The sequence below is a fragment of the Pecten maximus genome, chromosome 10, assembly GCF_902652985.1.
Source record: "Pecten maximus chromosome 10, xPecMax1.1, whole genome shotgun sequence".
Classification (NCBI taxonomy): Eukaryota; Metazoa; Mollusca; class Bivalvia; order Pectinida; family Pectinidae; genus Pecten; species Pecten maximus.
This window is the reverse complement of record NC_047024.1, coordinates 2,226,391-2,247,839: the sequence shown is the minus strand read 5'-3', so window position 1 is coordinate 2,247,839 and position 21,449 is coordinate 2,226,391. Positions and strand designations below refer to the sequence as shown.

Sequence of the window (21,449 nt, the reverse complement as noted above, 5' to 3'; positions counted from 1 at the left end):
TGAGAAAGTATGGTGATTTGACTGATGTAACATTTCAATAAAAAAAGGTGTTGATAACAGAACCACCAGACACATCGACAAACACGGAACACGTCTGACTCCATACCGTACCAGGAATAACAGAACCATCAGACACATCGACTAACACGGAACACGTCTGACTCTGTACTGTACCAGGAATAACAGAACCACCAGACACATCGACAAACACGGAACACGTCTGACTCTGTACCAGGAATAACAGAACCACCAGACACATCGACAAACACGGAACACGTCTGACTCCATACCGTACCAGGAATAACAGAACCACCAGACACATCGACAAACACGGAACACGTCTGACTCGATACTGTACCAGGAATAACAGAACCACCAGACACATCGACAAACACGGAACACGTCTGACTCCGTACTGTACCAGGAATAACAGAACCACCAGACACATCGACAAACACGGAACACGTCTGACTCTGTACTGTACCAGGAATAACAGAACCACCAGACACATCGACAAACACGGAACACGTCTGACTCTGTACCAGGAATAACAGAACCACCAGACACATCGACAAACACGGAACACGTCTGACTCCATACCGTACCAGGAATAACAGAACCACCAGACACATCGACAAACACGGAACACGTCTGACTCGATACTGTACCAGGAATAACAGAACCACCAGACACATCGACAAACACGGAACACGTCTGACTCCGTACTGTACCAGGAATAACAGAACCACCAGACACATCGACAAACACGGAACACGTCTGACTCCATACCGTACCAGGAATAACAGAACCACCAGACACATCGACAAACACGGAACACGTCTGACTCCATACTGTACCAGGAATAACAGAACCACCAGACACATCGACAAACACGGAACACGTCTGACTCCATACTGTACCAGGAATAACAGAACCATCAGACACATCGACAAACACGGAACACGTCTGACTCTGTACCAGGAATAACAGAGCCACCAGACACATCGACAAACACGGAACACGTCTGACTCCATACTGTACCAGGAATAACAGAACCATCAGACACATCGACAAACACGGAACACGTCTGACTCCATACTGTACCAGGAATAACAGAACCACCCGACACATCGACAAACACGGAACACGTCTGACTCCATACCGTACCAGGAATAACAGAACCACCAGACACATCGACTAACACGGAACACGTCTGACTCTGTACCAGGAATAACAGAACCATCAGACACATCGACAAACACGGAACACGTCTGACTCTGTACCAGGAATAACAGAACCATCAGACACATCGACAAACACGGAACACGTCTGACTCTGTACCAGGAATAACAGAATCATCAGACACATCGACTAACACGGAACACGTCTGACTCCATACTGTACCAGGAATGACAGAACCACCAGACACATCGACAAACACGGAGCACGTCTGACTCCATACTGTACCAGGAATAACAGAACCACCAGACACATCGACAAACACGGAACACGTCTGACTCCATACTGTACCAGGAATAACAGAACCATCAGACACATCGACTAACACGGAACACGTCAGACTCCATACTGTACCAGGAATAACAGAACCGTCAGACACATCGACAAACACGGAACACGTCTGACTCCATACTGTACCAGGAATAACAGAACCACCAGACACATCGACTAACACGGAACACGTCTGACTCCATACTGTACCAGGAATAACAGAATCATCAGACACATCGACAAACACGGAACACGTCTGACTCTGTACCAGGAATAACAGAATCATCAGACACATCGACTAACACGGAACACGTCTGACTCCATACTGTACCAGGAATAACAGAACCACCAGACACATCGACAAACACGGAACACGTCTGACTCCATACTGTACCAGGAATAACAGAACCACCAGACACATCGACAAACACGGAACACGTCTGACTCTGTACCAGGAATAACAGAACCACCAGACACATCGACAAACACGGAACACGTCTGACTCTGTACCAGGAATAACAGAACCATCAGACACATCGACAAACACGGAACACGTCTTACTCTGTACTGTACCAGGAATAACAGAACCACCAGACACATCGACAAACACGGAACACGTCTGACTCCATACCGTACCAGGAATAACAGAACCACCAGACACATCGACAAACACGGAACACGTCTGACTCCATACTGTACCAGGAATAACAGAACCACCAGACACATCGACTAACACGGAACACGTCTGACTCCATACTGTACCAGGTATAACAGAACCACCAGACACATCGACAAACACGGAACACGTCTGACTCTGTACCAGGAATAACAGAACCACCAGACACATCGACAAACACGGAACACGTCTGACTCCATACCGTACCAGGAATAACAGAACCACCAGACACATCGACAAACACGGAACACGTCTTACTCAATACTGTACCAGGAATAACAGAACCATCAGACACATCGACAAACACGGAACACGTCTGACTCCATACCGTACCAGGAATAACAGAACCACCAGACACATCGACAAACACGGAACACGTCTGACTCCATACCGTACCAGGAATAACAGAACCACCAGACACATCGACAAACACGGAACACGTCTGACTTCATACTGTACCAGGAATAACAGAACCACCAGACACATCGACAAACACGGAACACGTCTGACTTTGTACCAGGAATAACAGAACCACCAGACACATCGACAAACACGGAACACGTCTGACTCCATACTGTACCAGGAATAACAGAACCACCAGACACATCGACAAACACGGAACACGTCTGACTCCATACCGTACCAGGAATAACAGAACCACCAGACACATCGACAAACACGGAACACGTCTGACTCCATACCGTACCAGGAATAACAGAACCACCAGACACATCGACAAACACGGAACACGTCTGACTCGATACTGTACCAGGAATAACAGAACCACCAGACACATCGACAAACACGGAACACGTCTGACTCCATACCGTACCAGGAATAACAGAACCACCAGACACATCGACAAACACGGAACACGTCTGACTCCATACTGTACCAGGAATAACAGAACCACCAGACACATCGACAAACACGGAACACGTCTGACTCGATACTGTACCAGGAATAACAGAACCACCAGACACATCGACAAACACGGAACACGTCTGACTCCGTACTGTACCAGGAATAACAGAACCACCAGACACATCGACAAACACGGAACACGTCTGACTCTGTACTGTACCAGGAATAACAGAACCACCAGACACATCGACAAACACGGAACACGTCTGACTCCATACCGTACCAGGAATAACAGAACCACCAGACACATCGACAAACACGGAACACGTCTGACTCGATACTGTACCAGGAATAACAGAACCACCAGACACATCGACAAACACGGAACACGTCTGACTCCATACCGTACCAGGAATAACAGAACCACCAGACACATCGACAAACACGGAACACGTCTGACTCCATACTGTACCAGGAATAACAGAACCACCAGACACATCGACAAACACGGAACACGTCTGACTCCATACTGTACCAGGAATAACAGAACCATCAGACACATCGACAAACACGGAACACGTCTGACTCTGTACCAGGAATAACAGAGCCACCAGACACATCGACAAACACGGAACACGTCTGACTCCATACTGTACCAGGAATAACAGAACCATCAGACACATCGACAAACACGGAACACGTCTGACTCCATACTGTACCAGGAATAACAGAACCACCCGACACATCGACAAACACGGAACACGTCTGACTCCATACCGTACCAGGAATAACAGAACCACCAGACACATCGACTAACACGGAACACGTCTGACTCTGTACCAGGAATAACAGAACCATCAGACACATCGACAAACACGGAACACGTCTGACTCTGTACCAGGAATAACAGAACCATCAGACACATCGACAAACACGGAACACGTCTGACTCTGTACCAGGAATAACAGAACCATCAGACACATCGACAAACAAGGAACACGTCTGACTCTGTACCAGGAATAACAGAATCATCAGACACATCGACTAACACGGAACACGTCTGACTCCATACTGTACCAGGAATAACAGAACCACCAGACACATCGACAAACACGGAGCACGTCTGACTCCATACTGTACCAGGAATAACAGAACCACCAGACACATCGACAAACACGGAACACGTCTGACTCCATACTGTACCAGGAATAACAGAACCATCAGACACATCGACTAACACGGAACACGTCAGACTCCATACTGTACCAGGAATAACAGAACCGTCAGACACATCGACAAACACGGAACACGTCTGACTCCATACTGTACCAGGAATAACAGAACCACCAGACACATCGACTAACACGGAACACGTCTGACTCCATACTGTACCAGGAATAACAGAATCATCAGACACATCGACAAACACGGAACACGTCTGACTCTGTACCAGGAATAACAGAATCATCAGACACATCGACTAACACGGAACACGTCTGACTCCATACTGTACCAGGAATAACAGAACCACCAGACACATCGACAAACACGGAACACGTCTGACTCCATACTGTACCAGGAATAACAGAACCACCAGACACATCGACAAACACGGAACACGTCTGACTCTGTACCAGGAATAACAGAACCACCAGACACATCGACAAACACGGAACACGTCTGACTCTGTACCAGGAATAACAGAACCATCAGACACATCGACAAACACGGAACACGTCTTACTCTGTACTGTACCAGGAATAACAGAACCACCAGACACATCGACAAACACGGAACACGTCTGACTCCATACGGTACCAGGAATAACAGAACCACCAGACACATCGACAAACACGGAACACGTCTGACTCCATACTGTACCAGGAATAACAGAACCACCAGACACATCGACTAACACGGAACACGTCTGACTCCATACTGTACCAGGTATAACAGAACCACCAGACACATCGACAAACACGGAACACGTCTGACTCTGTACCAGGAATAACAGAACCACCAGACACATCGACAAACACGGAACACGTCTGACTCCATACCGTACCAGGAATAACAGAACCACCAGACACATCGACAAACACGGAACACGTCTTACTCAATACTGTACCAGGAATAACAGAACCATCAGACACATCGACAAACACGGAACACGTCTGACTCCATACCGTACCAGGAATAACAGAACCACCAGACACATCGACAAACACGGAACACGTCTGACTCTGTACCAGGAATAACAGAACCACCAGACACATCGACAAACACGGAACACGTCTGACTCCATACCGTACCAGGAATAACAGAACCACCAGACACATCGACAAACACGGAACACGTCTGACTTCATACTGTACCAGGAATAACAGAACCACCAGACACATCGACAAACACGGAACACGTCTGACTTTGTACCAGGAATAACAGAATCATCAGACACATCGACTAACACGGAACACGTCTGACTCCATACTGTACCAGGAATAACAGAACCACCAGACACATCGACAAACACGGAGCACGTCTGACTCCATACTGTACCAGGAATAACAGAACCACCAGACACATCGACAAACACGGAACACGTCTGACTCCATACTGTACCAGGAATAACAGAACCATCAGACACATCGACTAACACGGAACACGTCAGACTCCATACTGTACCAGGAATAACAGAACCGTCAGACACATCGACAAACACGGAACACGTCTGACTCCATACTGTACCAGGAATAACAGAACCACCAGACACATCGACTAACACGGAACACGTCTGACTCCATACTGTACCAGGAATAACAGAATCATCAGACACATCGACAAACACGGAACACGTCTGACTCTGTACCAGGAATAACAGAATCATCAGACACATCGACTAACACGGAACACGTCTGACTCCATACTGTACCAGGAATAACAGAACCACCAGACACATCGACAAACACGGAACACGTCTGACTCCATACTGTACCAGGAATAACAGAACCACCAGACACATCGACAAACACGGAACACGTCTGACTCTGTACCAGGAATAACAGAACCACCAGACACATCGACAAACACGGAACACGTCTGACTCTGTACCAGGAATAACAGAACCATCAGACACATCGACAAACACGGAACACGTCTTACTCTGTACTGTACCAGGAATAACAGAACCACCAGACACATCGACAAACACGGAACACGTCTGACTCCATACGGTACCAGGAATAACAGAACCACCAGACACATCGACAAACACGGAACACGTCTGACTCCATACTGTACCAGGAATAACAGAACCACCAGACACATCGACTAACACGGAACACGTCTGACTCCATACTGTACCAGGTATAACAGAACCACCAGACACATCGACAAACACGGAACACGTCTGACTCTGTACCAGGAATAACAGAACCACCAGACACATCGACAAACACGGAACACGTCTGACTCCATACCGTACCAGGAATAACAGAACCACCAGACACATCGACAAACACGGAACACGTCTTACTCAATACTGTACCAGGAATAACAGAACCATCAGACACATCGACAAACACGGAACACGTCTGACTCCATACCGTACCAGGAATAACAGAACCACCAGACACATCGACAAACACGGAACACGTCTGACTCTGTACCAGGAATAACAGAACCACCAGACACATCGACAAACACGGAACACGTCTGACTCTGTACCAGGAATAACAGAACCATCAGACACATCGACTAACACGGAACACGTCTGACTCTGTACTGTACCAGGAATAACAGAACCACCAGACACATCGACAAACACGGAACACGTCTGACTCTGTACCAGGAATAACAGAACCACCAGACACATCGACAAACACGGAACACGTCTGACTCCATACCGTACCAGGAATAACAGAACCACCAGACACATCGACAAACACGGAACACGTCTTACTCCATACTGTACCAGGAATAACAGAACCATCAGACACATCGACAAACACGGAACACGTCTGACTCCATACCGTACCAGGAATAACAGAACCACCAGACACATCGACAAACACGGAACACGTCTGACTCTGTACCAGGAATAACAGAACCACCAGACACATCGACAAACACGGAACACGTCTGACTCCATACCGTACCAGGAATAACAGAACCACCAGACACATCGACAAACACGGAACACGTCTGACTTCATACTGTACCAGGAATAACAGAACCACCAGACACATCGACAAACACGGAACACGTCTGACTTTGTACCAGGAATAACAGAACCACCAGACACATCGACAAACACGGAACACGTCTGACTCCATACTGTACCAGGAATAACAGAACCACCAGACACATCGACAAACACGGAACACGTCTGACTCCATACCGTACCAGGAATAACAGAACCACCAGACACATCGACAAACACGGAACACGTCTGACTCTGTACCAGGAATAACAGAACCATCAGACACATCGACTAACACGGAACACGTCTGACTCTGTACTGTACCAGGAATAACAGAACCACCAGACACATCGACAAACACGGAACACGTCTGACTCTGTACCAGGAATAACAGAACCACCAGACACATCGACAAACACGGAACACGTCTGACTCCGTACTGTACCAGGAATAACAGAACCACCAGACACATCGACAAACACGGAACACGTCTGACTCCATACCGTACCAGGAATAACAGAACCACCAGACACATCGACAAACACGGAACACGTCTGACTCCATACTGTACCAGGAATAACAGAACCACCAGACACATCGACAAACACGGAACACGTCTGACTCCATACTGTACCAGGAATAATAGAACCATCAGACACATCGACAAACACGGAACACGTCTGACTCTGTACCAGGAATAACAGAGCCACCAGACACATCGACAAACACGGAACACGTCTGACTCCATACTGTACCAGGAATAACAGAACCATCAGACACATCGACAAACACGGAACACGTCTGACTCCATACTGTACCAGGAATAACAGAACCACCCGACACATCGACAAACACGGAACACGTCTGACTCCATACCGTACCAGGAATAACAGAACCACCAGACACATCGACAAACACGGAACACGTCTGACTCCATACCGTACCAGGAATAACAGAACCACCAGACACATCGACTAACACGGAACACGTCTGACTCTGTACCAGGAACAACAGAACCATCAGACACATCGACAAACACGGAACACGTCTGACTCTGTACCAGGAATAACAGAACCATCAGACACATCGACAAACACGGAACACGTCTGACTCTGTACCAGGAATAACAGAACCATCAGACACATCGACAAACACGGAACACGTCTGACTCTGTACCAGGAATAACAGAATCATCAGACACATCGACTAACACGGAACACGTCTGACTCCATACTGTACCAGGAATAACAGAACCACCAGACACATCGACAAACACGGAGCACGTCTGACTCCATACCGTACCAGGAATAACAGAACCACCAGACACATCGACAAACACGGAACACGTCTGACTCCATACTGTACCAGGAATAACAGAACCATCAGACACATCGACTAACACGGAACACGTCTGACTCCATACTGTACCAGGAATAACAGAACCGTCAGACACATCGACAAACACGGAACACGTCTGACTCCATACTGTACCAGGAATAACAGAACCACCAGACACATCGACTAACACGGAACACGTCTGACTCCATACTGTACCAGGAATAACAGAATCATCAGACACATCGACAAACACGGAACACGTCTGACTCCATACTGTACCAGGAATAACAGAACCACCAGACACATCGACAAACACGGAACACGTCTGACTCCATACTGTACCAGGAATAACAGAACCATCAGACACATCGACAAACACGGAACACGTCTGACTCTGTACCAGGAATAACAGAGCCACCAGACACATCGACAAACACGGAACACGTCTGACTCCATACTGTACCAGGAATAACAGAACCATCAGACACATCGACAAACACGGAACACGTCTGACTCCATACTGTACCAGGAATAACAGAACCACCCGACACATCGACAAACACGGAACACGTCTGACTCCATACCGTACCAGGAATAACAGAACCACCAGACACATCGACAAACACGGAACACGTCTGACTCCATACCGTACCAGGAATAACAGAACCACCAGACACATCGACTAACACGGAACACGTCTGACTCTGTACCAGGAACAACAGAACCATCAGACACATCGACAAACACGGAACACGTCTGACTCTGTACCAGGAATAACAGAACCATCAGACACATCGACAAACACGGAACACGTCTGACTCTGTACCAGGAATAACAGAACCATCAGACACATCGACAAACACGGAACACGTCTGACTCTGTACCAGGAATAACAGAATCATCAGACACATCGACTAACACGGAACACGTCTGACTCCATACTGTACCAGGAATAACAGAACCACCAGACACATCGACAAACACGGAGCACGTCTGACTCCATACCGTACCAGGAATAACAGAACCACCAGACACATCGACAAACACGGAACACGTCTGACTCCATACTGTACCAGGAATAACAGAACCATCAGACACATCGACTAACACGGAACACGTCTGACTCCATACTGTACCAGGAATAACAGAACCGTCAGACACATCGACAAACACGGAACACGTCTGACTCCATACTGTACCAGGAATAACAGAACCACCAGACACATCGACTAACACGGAACACGTCTGACTCCATACTGTACCAGGAATAACAGAATCATCAGACACATCGACAAACACGGAACACGTCTGACTCTGTACCAGGAATAACAGAATCATCAGACACATCGACTAACACGGAACACGTCTGACTCCATACTGTACCAGGAATAACAGAACCACCAGACACATCGACAAACACGGAACACGTCTGACTCCATACTGTACCAGGAATAACAGAACCACCAGACACATCGACAAACACGGAACACGTCTGACTCTGTACCAGGAATAACAGAACCACCAGACACATCGACAAACACGGAACACGTCTGACTCTGTACCAGGAATAACAGAACCATCAGACACATCGACTAACACGGAACACGTCTTACTCTGTACTGTACCAGGAATAACAGAACCACCAGACACATCGACAAACACGGAACACGTCTGACTCCATACCGTACCAGGAATAACAGAACCACCAGACACATCGACAAACACGGAACACGTCTGACTCCATACTGTACCAGGAATAACAGAACCACCAGACACATCGACTAACACGGAACACGTCTGACTCCATACTGTACCAGGTATAACAGAACCACCAGACACATCGACAAACACGGAACACGTATGACTCTGTACCAGGAATAACAGAACCACCAGACACATCGACAAACACGGAACACGTCTGACTCCATACCGTACCAGGAATAACAGAACCACCAGACACATCGACTAACACGGAACACGTCTTACTCCATACTGTACCAGGAATAACAGAACCATCAGACACATCGACAAACACGGAACACGTCTGACTCCATACCGTACCAGGAATAACAGAACCACCAGACACATCGACAAACACGGAACACGTCTGACTCTGTACCAGGAATAACAGAACCACCAGACACATCGACAAACACGGAACACGTCTGACTCCATACCGTACCAGGAATAACAGAACCACCAGACACATCGACAAACACGGAACACGTCTGACTCCATACTGTACCAGGAATAACAGAACCACCAGACACATCGACAAACACGGAACACGTCTGACTCTGTACCAGGAATAACAGAACCACCAGACACATCGACAAACACGGAACACGTCTGACTCCATACTGTACCAGGAATAACAGAACCACCAGACACATCGACAAACACGGAACACGTCTGACTCCATACCGTACCAGGAATAACAGAACCACCAGACACATCGACAAACACGGAACACGTCTGACTCTGTACCAGGAATAACAGAACCATCAGACACATCGACTAACACGGAACACGTCTGACTCCATACTGTACCAGGAATAACAGAACCACCAGACACATCGACAAACACGGAACACGTCTGACTCCATACCGTAGCAGGAATAACAGAACCATCAGACACATCGACACACACGGAACACGTCTGACTCTGTACCAGGAAATGGAATGTTTACAAATGAGACCATGAGGTCGACTATAAAACCCTCCTATCGTCTTATTTAAACCAAATCTCTCGAAACCTTGTGTTGTAAAATTATCACGCTTAAGTCGACATTTGTCTTGGAAATCATGATAATGGGAACATGCCCTTATATGTCGAATCATCTGGAACATGTTAGAGGAAGCAGGAATGTTACTGTCAAAAGTAACGACTTAAGGATGGGAATATACTCACCTAGCCAAAAGTCTTGCCCCTCGGTAGGGTCGCCGAAGCCAAATTTGTAGCCTTCCCTGCTGCTGTTAAAGTTCGTGTTACCTTGTGATCTTCGTTGTATTACCTAAATGGTGGAGGATCATTTATATCAAACACAACATAGGATGGATATTAATCATATAAACTCGATACAGCTAGATTTGTCATGCTTAGCGTCACTTACAAACTATGTGCACATTTCCCCATTATTCAACTTCCTGTCTTACTACAGTCGCTTACATCCAAAGTGGGTCAGATATTCTACTTCCTGTCTAACTACAGTCGCTAACATCCAAAGTGGGTCAGATATTCTACTTCCAGTCTAACTACAGTCGCTAACATCCAAAGTGGGTCAGATATTCTACTTCCTGTCTAACTACAGTCGCTAACATCCAAAGTGGGTCAGATATTCTTCTTCCTGTCTAACTACAGTCGCTTACATCCCCAGTGGATCAGAAATTCTACTTTCTGTCTAACAACAGTCGCTTACATCAGCGATCAGTCAAATCTTCCACTTCCTGTCTAACTACAGTCGCTAACATTCAAAGTGGGTAAGATATTCTACTTCCTTTCTAACTACAGTCGCTAACATCCAAAGTGGGTCAGATATTCTACTTCCTGTCTAACTACAGTCGCTTACATCCCCAGTGGGTCAAATCTTCCACTTCCTGTCTAACTACAGTCGCTAACATCCAAAGTGGGTCAGATATTCTACTTCCTGTCTAACTACAGTCGCTAACATCCAAAGTGGGTCAGATATTCTACTTCCTGTCTAACTATAGTCGCGAACATCCAAAGTGGGTCAGAAATTTTATTTCTTGTCTAACTACAGTCGCTAACATCCAAAGTAGGTCAGATATTATACTCCCTGTCTAACTACAGTCGCTAACATCCAAATTGGGTCAGATATTCTACTTCCTGTCTAACTACAGTCGCTTACATCCAAAGTTGGTCAGATGTTCTACTTCCTGTCTAACTACAGTCGCTTACATTCAAAGTGGGTCAGATTTTCTACTTCCTGTCTAGCTACAGTCGTTAACATCCAAAGTGGGTCAGATATTTTATTTCTTGTCTAACTACAGTCGCGAACATCCAAAGTGGTTCAGATATTCTACTTCCTGTCTAACTACAGTCGCTTACATCCCCAGTGGATCAAATCTTCCACTTCCTGTCTAACTACAGTCGCTAACATCCAAAGTGGGTCAGATATTCTACTTCCTGTCTAATTACAGTCGCTAACATCCAAAGTGGGTCAGAAATTTTATTTCTTGTCCAACTACAGTCGCTAGTATCCAAAGTAGGTCAGATATTCTACTTCCTGTCTAACTACAGTCTCTAACATCCAAATTGGGTCAGATATTCTACTTCCTGTCTAACTACAGTCGCTTACATCCAAAGTTGGTCAGATGTTCTACTTCCTGTCTAACTACAGTCGCTTACATTCAAAGTGGGTCAGATTTTCTACTTCCTGTCTAGCTACAGTCGCTAACATCCAAAGTGGGTCAGAAATTATATTTCTTGTCTAACTACAGTCGCTAGCATCCAAAGTGGGTCAGATATTCTACTTCCTGTCTAACTACAGTCGCTTACATCCCCAGTGGGTCAAATCTTCCACTTCCTGTCTAACTACAGTCGCTTACATCCAAAGTTGGTCAGATGTTCTACTTCCTGTCTAATTACAGTCGCTTACATTCAAAGTGGGTCAGATTTTCTACTTCCTGTCTAGCTACAGTCGCTAACATCCAAAGTGGGTCAGAAATTTTATTTCTTGTCTAACTACAGTCGCTAACATCCAAAGTGGGTCAGATATTCTACTTCCTGTCTAACTATAGTCGCTAACATCCAATGTGGGTAAGATGTTTTACTTCCTGTCTAACTACAGTCGCTTACATCCAAAGTGGGTCAGATATTCTACTTCCTGTCTAACTACAGTCGCTTACATCCAAAGTGGGTCAGATATTCTACTTCCTGTCTAACTACAGTCGCTAACATCCAAAGTGGGTCAGATATTCTACTTCCTGTCTAACTATAGTCGCTAACATCCAAAGTGTGTAAGATGTTTTACTTCCTGTCTAACTACAGTCGCTAACATCCAAAGTGGGTCAGATATTCTACTTCCTGTCTAAACAACTCGATAAAGTTACCATAACTTACAAACTTACCGTCCAACCACCTTTAAGACCTTCCTGACCTCCCGGAAACTCCATGACACAAAAGGTGAAGATAAGATGGTATTTGACCAGCCGTATGCCATATACACCGTTCGGTTTGTGGGTATCTACCGGGCCGTTCAGGATATCATTACAATCCCCTGGTAAATATTAGAATACCGCTGTAATCTTATTTCTCTGTTTGTAAAGAAAATGTTGTTGATTAACTTAATAACCGAGCAAACTTGAAGAAGTAATATCTAAATGGGCTACAATACAATACAAACTATCAAGGAAGAACAACAAAACAACACACACACCTGGATAGATTTGCTTGAATAGTGTATTTCCCCCAATGTTTTAAAACAAGCAAGAATGTCATGCGGTAATATAACATCTCTCCGAGTCAATGTCGTAAGTATAACATCTCTCCGAGTCAATGTCGTAAGTATAACATCTCTCCCAGTCCATGTCGTAAGTATAACATCTCTCCCAGTCCATGTCGTAAGTATAACATCTCTCCCAGTCCATGTCGTAAGTATAACATCCCTCCCAGTTTAACATCTCTCCCCGTCCATGTCGTAAGTATAACATCTCTCCCAGTCTATGTCGTAAGTATAACATCTCTACCAGTCCATGTCGTAAGTATAACATCTCTCCCCGTCCATGTCGTGAGTATTACATCTCTCCCATTCATGTCGCAAGTATAACATCTCTCCCAGTCATGTCGTAAGTATAACATCTCTCCCATTCATGTCGTAAGTATAACATCTCTTCCAGTCATGTCGTAAGTATAACATCTCTCCCACTCCATGTCGTGAGTATAACATCTCTCCTAGTCCATGTCGTAAGTATAACATCTCTCCCCGTCCATGTCGTAAGTATAACATCTCTCCCATTCCATGTCGTAAGTATAACATCTCTCCCATTCCATGTCGTAAGTATAACATCTCTCCAAGTCCATGTCGTAAGTATAACATCTCTCCCATTCCATGTCGTAAGTATAACATCTCTCCAAGTCCATGTCGTAAGTATAACATCTCTCCCAGTCCATGTCGTAAGTATAACATCTCTCCCAGTCCATGTCGTAAGTATAACATCTCTCCCAGTCCATGTCGTAAGTATAACATCTCTCCCAGTCCATGTTGTAAGTATAACATCTCTCCCAGTCCATGTCGTAAGTATAACGTCTCTCCCAGTCCATGTCGTAAGTATAACATCTCTCCCAGTCATGTCGTAAGTATAACATCTCTCCCATTCCATGTCGTAAGTATAACATCTCTCCCAGTCCATGTCGTAAGTATAACATCTCTCCCAGTCCATGTCGTAAGTATAACATCTCTCCCAGTCCATGTCGTAAGTATAACATCTCTCCCCGTCCATGTCGTAAGTATAACATCTCTCCGAGTCAATGTTGTAAGTATAACATCTCTCCCAGTATAACATCTCTCCCATTCCATGTCGTAAGTATAACATCTCTCCCAGTCCATGTCGTAAGTATAACATCTCTCCCATTCCATGTCGTAAGTATAACATCTCTCCCAGTCCATGTCGTAAGTATAACATCTCTCCCATTCCATGTCGTAAGTATAACATCTCTCCCATTCCATGTCGTAAGTATAACATCTCTCCAAGTCCATGTCGTAAGTATAACATCTCTCCCAGTCCATGTCGTAAGTATAACATCTCTCCCAGTCCATGTCGTAAGTATAACATCTCTCCCAGTCCATGTCGTAAGTATAACATCTCTCCCAGTCCATGTTGTAAGTATAACATCTCTCCCAGTCCATGTCGTAAGTATAACGTCTCTCCCAGTCCATGTCGTAAGTATAACATCTCTCCCAGTCATGTCGTAAGTATAACATCTCTCCCATTCCATGTCGTAAGTATAACATCTCTCCCAGTCCATGTCGTAAGTATAACATCTCTCCCAGTCCATGTCGTAAGTATAACATCTCTCCCAGTCCATGTCGTAAGTATAACATCTCTCCCCGTCCATGTCGTAAGTATAACATCTCTCCGAGTCAATGTTGTAAGTATAACATCTCTCCCAGTATAACATCTCTCCCCGTCCATGTCGTAAGTATAACATCTCTCCCAGTCCATGTCGTCAGTATAACATCTCTCCCAGTCCATGTCGTACATTATGTAAGTATAACATCTCTCCCCGTCCTTGTCGTAAGTATAACATCTCTCCCAGTCCATATCGTAAGTATAACATCTCTCCCAGTCCATGTCGTAAGTATAACATCTCTCCCAGTCCATGTCGTGAGTATAACATCTCTCCCATTCATGTCGTAAGTATAACATCTCTCCCAGTCCATATCGTAAGTATAACATCTCTCCCAGTCCATGTCGTAAGTATAACATCTCTCCCAGTCCATGTCGTGAGTATAACATCTCTCCCCGTCCATGTCGTAAGTATAACATCTCTCTCAGTCCATGTCGTAAGTATAACATCTCTCCCAGTCCATGTCGTAAGTATAACATCTCTCCCAGTCCATGTCGTAAGTATAACATCTCTCCCAGTCCATGTCGTAAGTATAACATCTCCACCTGTCCATGTCGTAAGTATAACATATCTCTTAGTCATGTCGTAAGTATAAAATCTCTCCCAGTCCATGTCGTAAGTATAACATCTCTCCCCGTCATGTCTTACATTATGTAAGTATAACATCTCTCCCAGTCCATGTCGTAAGTATAACATCTCTCCCAGTCCATGTCGTAATTATAACATCTCTCCCCGTCCATGTCGTAAGTATAACATCTCTCCCAGTCATGTCGTAAGTATAACATATCTCCCAGTCCATGTCGTGAGAATAACATCTCTCCCAGTCCATGTCGTGAGTATAACATCTCTCCCAGTCCATGTCGTGAGTATAACATCTCTCCCAGTCCATGTCGTAAATATAACATCTCTCCCAGTCCATGTCGTAAGTATAACATCTCTCCCAGTCCATGTCGTGAGTATAACATCTCTCCCAGTCCATATCGTAAGTATAACATCTCTCCCAGTCCATGTCGTAAGTATAACATCTCTCCCCGTCCATGTCGTAAGTATAACATCTCTCCCAGTCCATGTCGTGAGTATAACATCTCTCCCAGTCATGTCGTACATTATGTAAGTATAACATATCTTCCAGTCCATGTCGTAAGTATAACATCTCTCCCAGTCCATGTCGTAATTATAACATCTCTCCCAGTCCATGTCGTAAGTATAACATCTCTCCCAGTCCATGTCGTAAGTATAACATCTCTCCCAGTCCATGTCGTAAGTATAACATCTCTCTCAGTCATGTCGTAAGTATAACATCTCTCCCAATCCATGTCGTAAGTATAACATCTCTCCCAGTCCATATCGTAAGTATAACATCTCTCCCCGTCCATGTCGTCAGTATAACATCTCTCCCAGTCCATATCGTAAGTATAACATCTCTCCCAGTCCATGTCGTAAGTATAACATCTCTCCCAGTCCATGTCGTAAGTATAACATCTCTCCCAGTCCATGCCGTAAGTATAACATCTCTCCCAGTCCATGTCGTAAGTATAACATCTCTCCCATTCATGTCGTAAGTATAACATCTCTCCCAGTCCATGTCGTAAGTATAACAACTCTCCCAGTCCATGTCGTAAGTATAACATCTCTTCCAGTCCATGTCGTAATTATAACATCTCTCCCAGTCCATGTCGTAAGTATAACATCTCTCCCGGTCATGTCGTAAGTAAAACACCGCTCCCAGTCCATGTCGTAAGTATAACATCTCTCCCAGTCCATGTCGTAAGTATAACATCTCTCCCAGTCCATGTCGTGAGTATAACATCTCTCCCAGTCCATGTCGTAAATATAACATCTCTCCCAGTCCATGTCGTAAGTATAACATCTCTCCCAGTCCATGTCGTAAGTATAACATCCCTCCCAGTTTAACATCTCTCCCAGTCCATGGCGTATGTATAACATCTCTCCCAGTCCATGTCGTAAGTATAACATCTCTCCCCGTCCATGTCGTAAGTATAACATCTCTCCCCGTCCATGTCGTAAGTATAACATCTCTCCCAGTCCATATCGTAAGTATAACATCTCTCCCAGTCCATGTCGTGAGTATAACATCTCTCCCAGTCCATGTCGTGAGTATAACATCTCTTCCAGTCCATGTCGTAAGTATAACATCTCTCCGAGTCAATGTTGTAAGTATAACATCTCTCCCAGTCCATATCGTAAGTATAACATCTCTCCCAGTCCATGTCGTGAGTATAACATCTCTCCCAGTCCATGTCGTGAGTATAACATCTCTCCCAGTCCATGTCGTAAGTATAACATCTCTCCCAGTCCATGTCGTGAGTATAACATCTCTCCCATTCATGTCGTAAGTATAACATCTCTCCCAGTCCATATCGTAAGTATAACATCTCTCCCAGTCCATGTCGTGAGTATAACATCTCTCCCAGTCCATGTCGTGAGTATAACATCTCTTCCAGTCCATGTCGTAAGTATAACATCTCTCCCCGTCCATGTCGTAAGTATAACATCTCTCCCAGTCCATATCGTAAGTATAACATCTCTTCCAGTCCATGTCGTAAGTATAACATCTCTCCGAGTCAATGTTGTAAGTATAACATCTCTCCCAGTCCATATCGTAAGTATAACATCTCTCCCAGTTCATGTCGTAAGTATAACATCTCTCCCAGTCCATGTCGTGAGTATAACATCTCTCCCAGTCCATGTCGTAAGTATAACATCTCTTCCAGTCCATGTCGTAAGTATAACATCTCTCCGAGTCAATGTTGTAAGTATAACATCTCTCCCAGTCCATATCGTAAGTATAACATCTCTCCCAGTCCATGTCGTAAGTATAACATCTCTCCCAGTCCATGTCGTAAGTATAACATCTCTCCCAGTCCATGTCGTAAGTATAACATCTCTCCCAGTCCATACCGTAAGTATAACATCTCTCCCAGTCCATATCGTAAGTATAACATCTCTCCCAGTCCATGTCGTAAGTATAACATCTCTCCCCGTCCATGTCGTAAGTATAACATCTCTCCCAGTCCATATCGTAAGTATAACATCTCTCCCAGTCCATATCGTAATGATAACATCTCTCCCTGTCCATGTCGTAAGTATAACATATCTCTTAGTCATGTCGTAAGTCTAAAATCTCTCCCAGTCCATGTCGTAAGTATAACATCTCTCCCTGTCCATATCGGAAGTATAGCATCTCTCCCAGTCATGTCGTGAGTATAACATCTCTCCCAGTCCATGTCGTAAGTATAACATCTCTCCCTGTCCATGTCGTAAGTATAACATCTCTCCCAGTCCATGTCGTAAGTATAACATCTCTCCCTGTCCATGTCGTAAGTATAACATCTCTCCCAGTCCATGTCGTAAGTATAACATCTCTCCCAGTCCATGTCGTAAGTATAACATCTCTCCCCGTCCATGTCGTAAGTATAACATCTCTCCCAGTCCATATCGTAAGTATAACATCTCTCCCAGTCCATATCGTAATGATAACATCTCTCCCTGTCCATGTCGTAAGTATAACATATCTCTTAGTCATGTCGTAAGTCTAAAATCTCTCCCAGTCCATGTCGTAAGTATAACATCTCTCCCTGTCCATATCGGAAGTATAGCATCTCTCCCAGTCATGTCGTGAGTATAACATCTCTCCCAGTCCATGTCGTAAGTATAACATCTCTCCCTGTCCATGTCGTAAGTATAACATCTCTCCCAGTCCATGTCGTAAGTATAACATCTCTCCCTGTCCATGTCGTAAGTATAACATCTCTCCCAGTCCATGTCGTGAGTATAACATCTCTCCCAGTCAATGTCGTAATGATAACATCTCTCCCAGTCCATGTCGTAAGTATAACATCTCTCCCTGTCCATGTCGTAAGTATAACATATCTCTTAGTCATGTCGTAAGTATAAAATCTCTCCCAGTCCATGTCGTAATGTAACATCTCTCCCAGTCCATGTCGTGAGTATAACATCTCTCCCAGTCATGTCGTGAGTATAACATCTCTCCCAGTCATGTCGTGAGTATAACATCTCTCCCAGTCCATGTCGTAAGTATAACATCTCTCCCAGTCCATGTCGTGAGTATAACATCTCTCCTAGTCCATGTCGTGAGTATAACATCTCTCCCAGTCATGTCGTGAGTATAACATCTCTCCCAGTCCATGTCGTGAGTATAACATCTCTCCCAGTCCATGTCGTGAGTATAACATCTCTCCCAGTCCATGTCGTAAGTATAACATCTCTCCCAGTCCATGTCGTGAGTATAACATCTCTCCCAGTCATGTCGTAAGTATAACATCTCTCCCAGTCCATGTCGTAAGTATAACATCTCTCCCAGTCCATGTCGTAAGTATAACATCTCTCCCAGTCCATGTCGTAAGTATAACATCTCTCCCAGTCCATGTCGTAAGTATAACATCTCTCCCAGTCCATGTCGTAAGTATAACATCTCTCCCAGTCCATGTCGTAAGTATAACATCTCTCCCAGTCCATGTCGTGAGTATAACATCTCTCCCAGTCCATGTCGTGAGTATAACATCTCTCCTAGTCCATGTCGTGAGTATAACATCTCTCCCAGTCATGTCGTGAGTATAACATCTCTCCCAGTCCATGTCGGAAGTATAACATCTCTCCCAGTCCATGTCGTAAGTATAACATCTCTCCCTGTCCATGTCGTATGTATAACATCTCTCCCAGTCCATGTCGTAAGTATAACATCTCTCCCTGTCCATGTCGTAAGTATAACATATCTCTTAGTCATGTCGTAAGTATAAAATCTCTCCCAGTCCATGTCGTAAGTATAACATCTCTCCCAGTCCATGTCGTAAGTATAAAATCTCTCCCAGTCCATGTCGTAAGTATAACATCTCTCCCAGTCCATATCGGAAGTATAACATCTCTCCCAGTCCATGTCGTAAGTATTACATCTCTCCCCGTCCAAGTCGTAAGTATAACATCTCTCCCAGTCATGTCGTAAGTATAACATCTCTCCCAGTCCATGTCGTAAGTATAACATCTCTCCCCGTCCATGTCGTAAGTATAACATCTCTCCCCGTCCATGTCGTAAGTATAACATCTCTCCCAGTCCATATCGTAAGTATAACATCTCTCCCAGTCCATGTCGTGAGTATAACATCTCTCCCAGTCCATGTCGTGAGTATAACATCTCTTCCAGTCCATGTCGTAAGTATAACATCTCTCCGAGTCAATGTTGTAAGTATAACATCTCTCCCAGTCCATATCGTAAGTATAACATCTCTCCCAGTCCATGTCGTGAGTATAACATCTCTCCCAGTCCATGTCGTGAGTATAACATCTCTCCCAGTCCATGTCGTAAGTATAACATCTCTCCCAGTCCATGTCGTGAGTATAACATCTCTCCCATTCATGTCGTAAGTATAACATCTCTCCCAGTCCATATCGTAAGTATAACATCTCTCCCAGTCCATGTCGTGAGTATAACATCTCTCCCAGTCCATGTCGTGAGTATAACATCTCTTCCAGTCCATGTCGTAAGTATAACATCTCTCCCCGTCCATGTCGTAAGTATAACATCTCTCCCAGTCCATATCGTAAGTATAACATCTCTTCCAGTCCATGTCGTAAGTATAACATCTCTCCGAGTCAATGTTGTAAGTATAACATCTCTCCCAGTCCATATCGTAAGTATAACATCTCTCCCAGTTCATGTCGTAAGTATAACATCTCTCCCAGTCCATGTCGTGAATATAACATCTCTCCCAGTCCATGTCGTAAGTATAACA

General features: G+C 44.8%; 1 protein-coding gene across 1 annotated transcript in view; it reads right to left on the bottom strand.

Moving 5' to 3' along the window:
• Positions 1-21,449, bottom strand: part of LOC117335767 (angiopoietin-related protein 1-like) — a 46,609-nt gene that overhangs the window by 19,150 nt on the left and 6,010 nt on the right. Inside the window, exons 4-5 of the mRNA XM_033895947.1 lie at positions 13,680-13,828; positions 11,500-11,602 (exon numbers count right to left, since the gene is read on the bottom strand). Coding sequence (XP_033751838.1) covers positions 11,500-11,602; positions 13,680-13,724 — 148 coding nt within the window. The 5' untranslated portion in view covers positions 13,725-13,828. The remainder of the gene's footprint in view (positions 1-11,499; positions 11,603-13,679; positions 13,829-21,449) is intronic.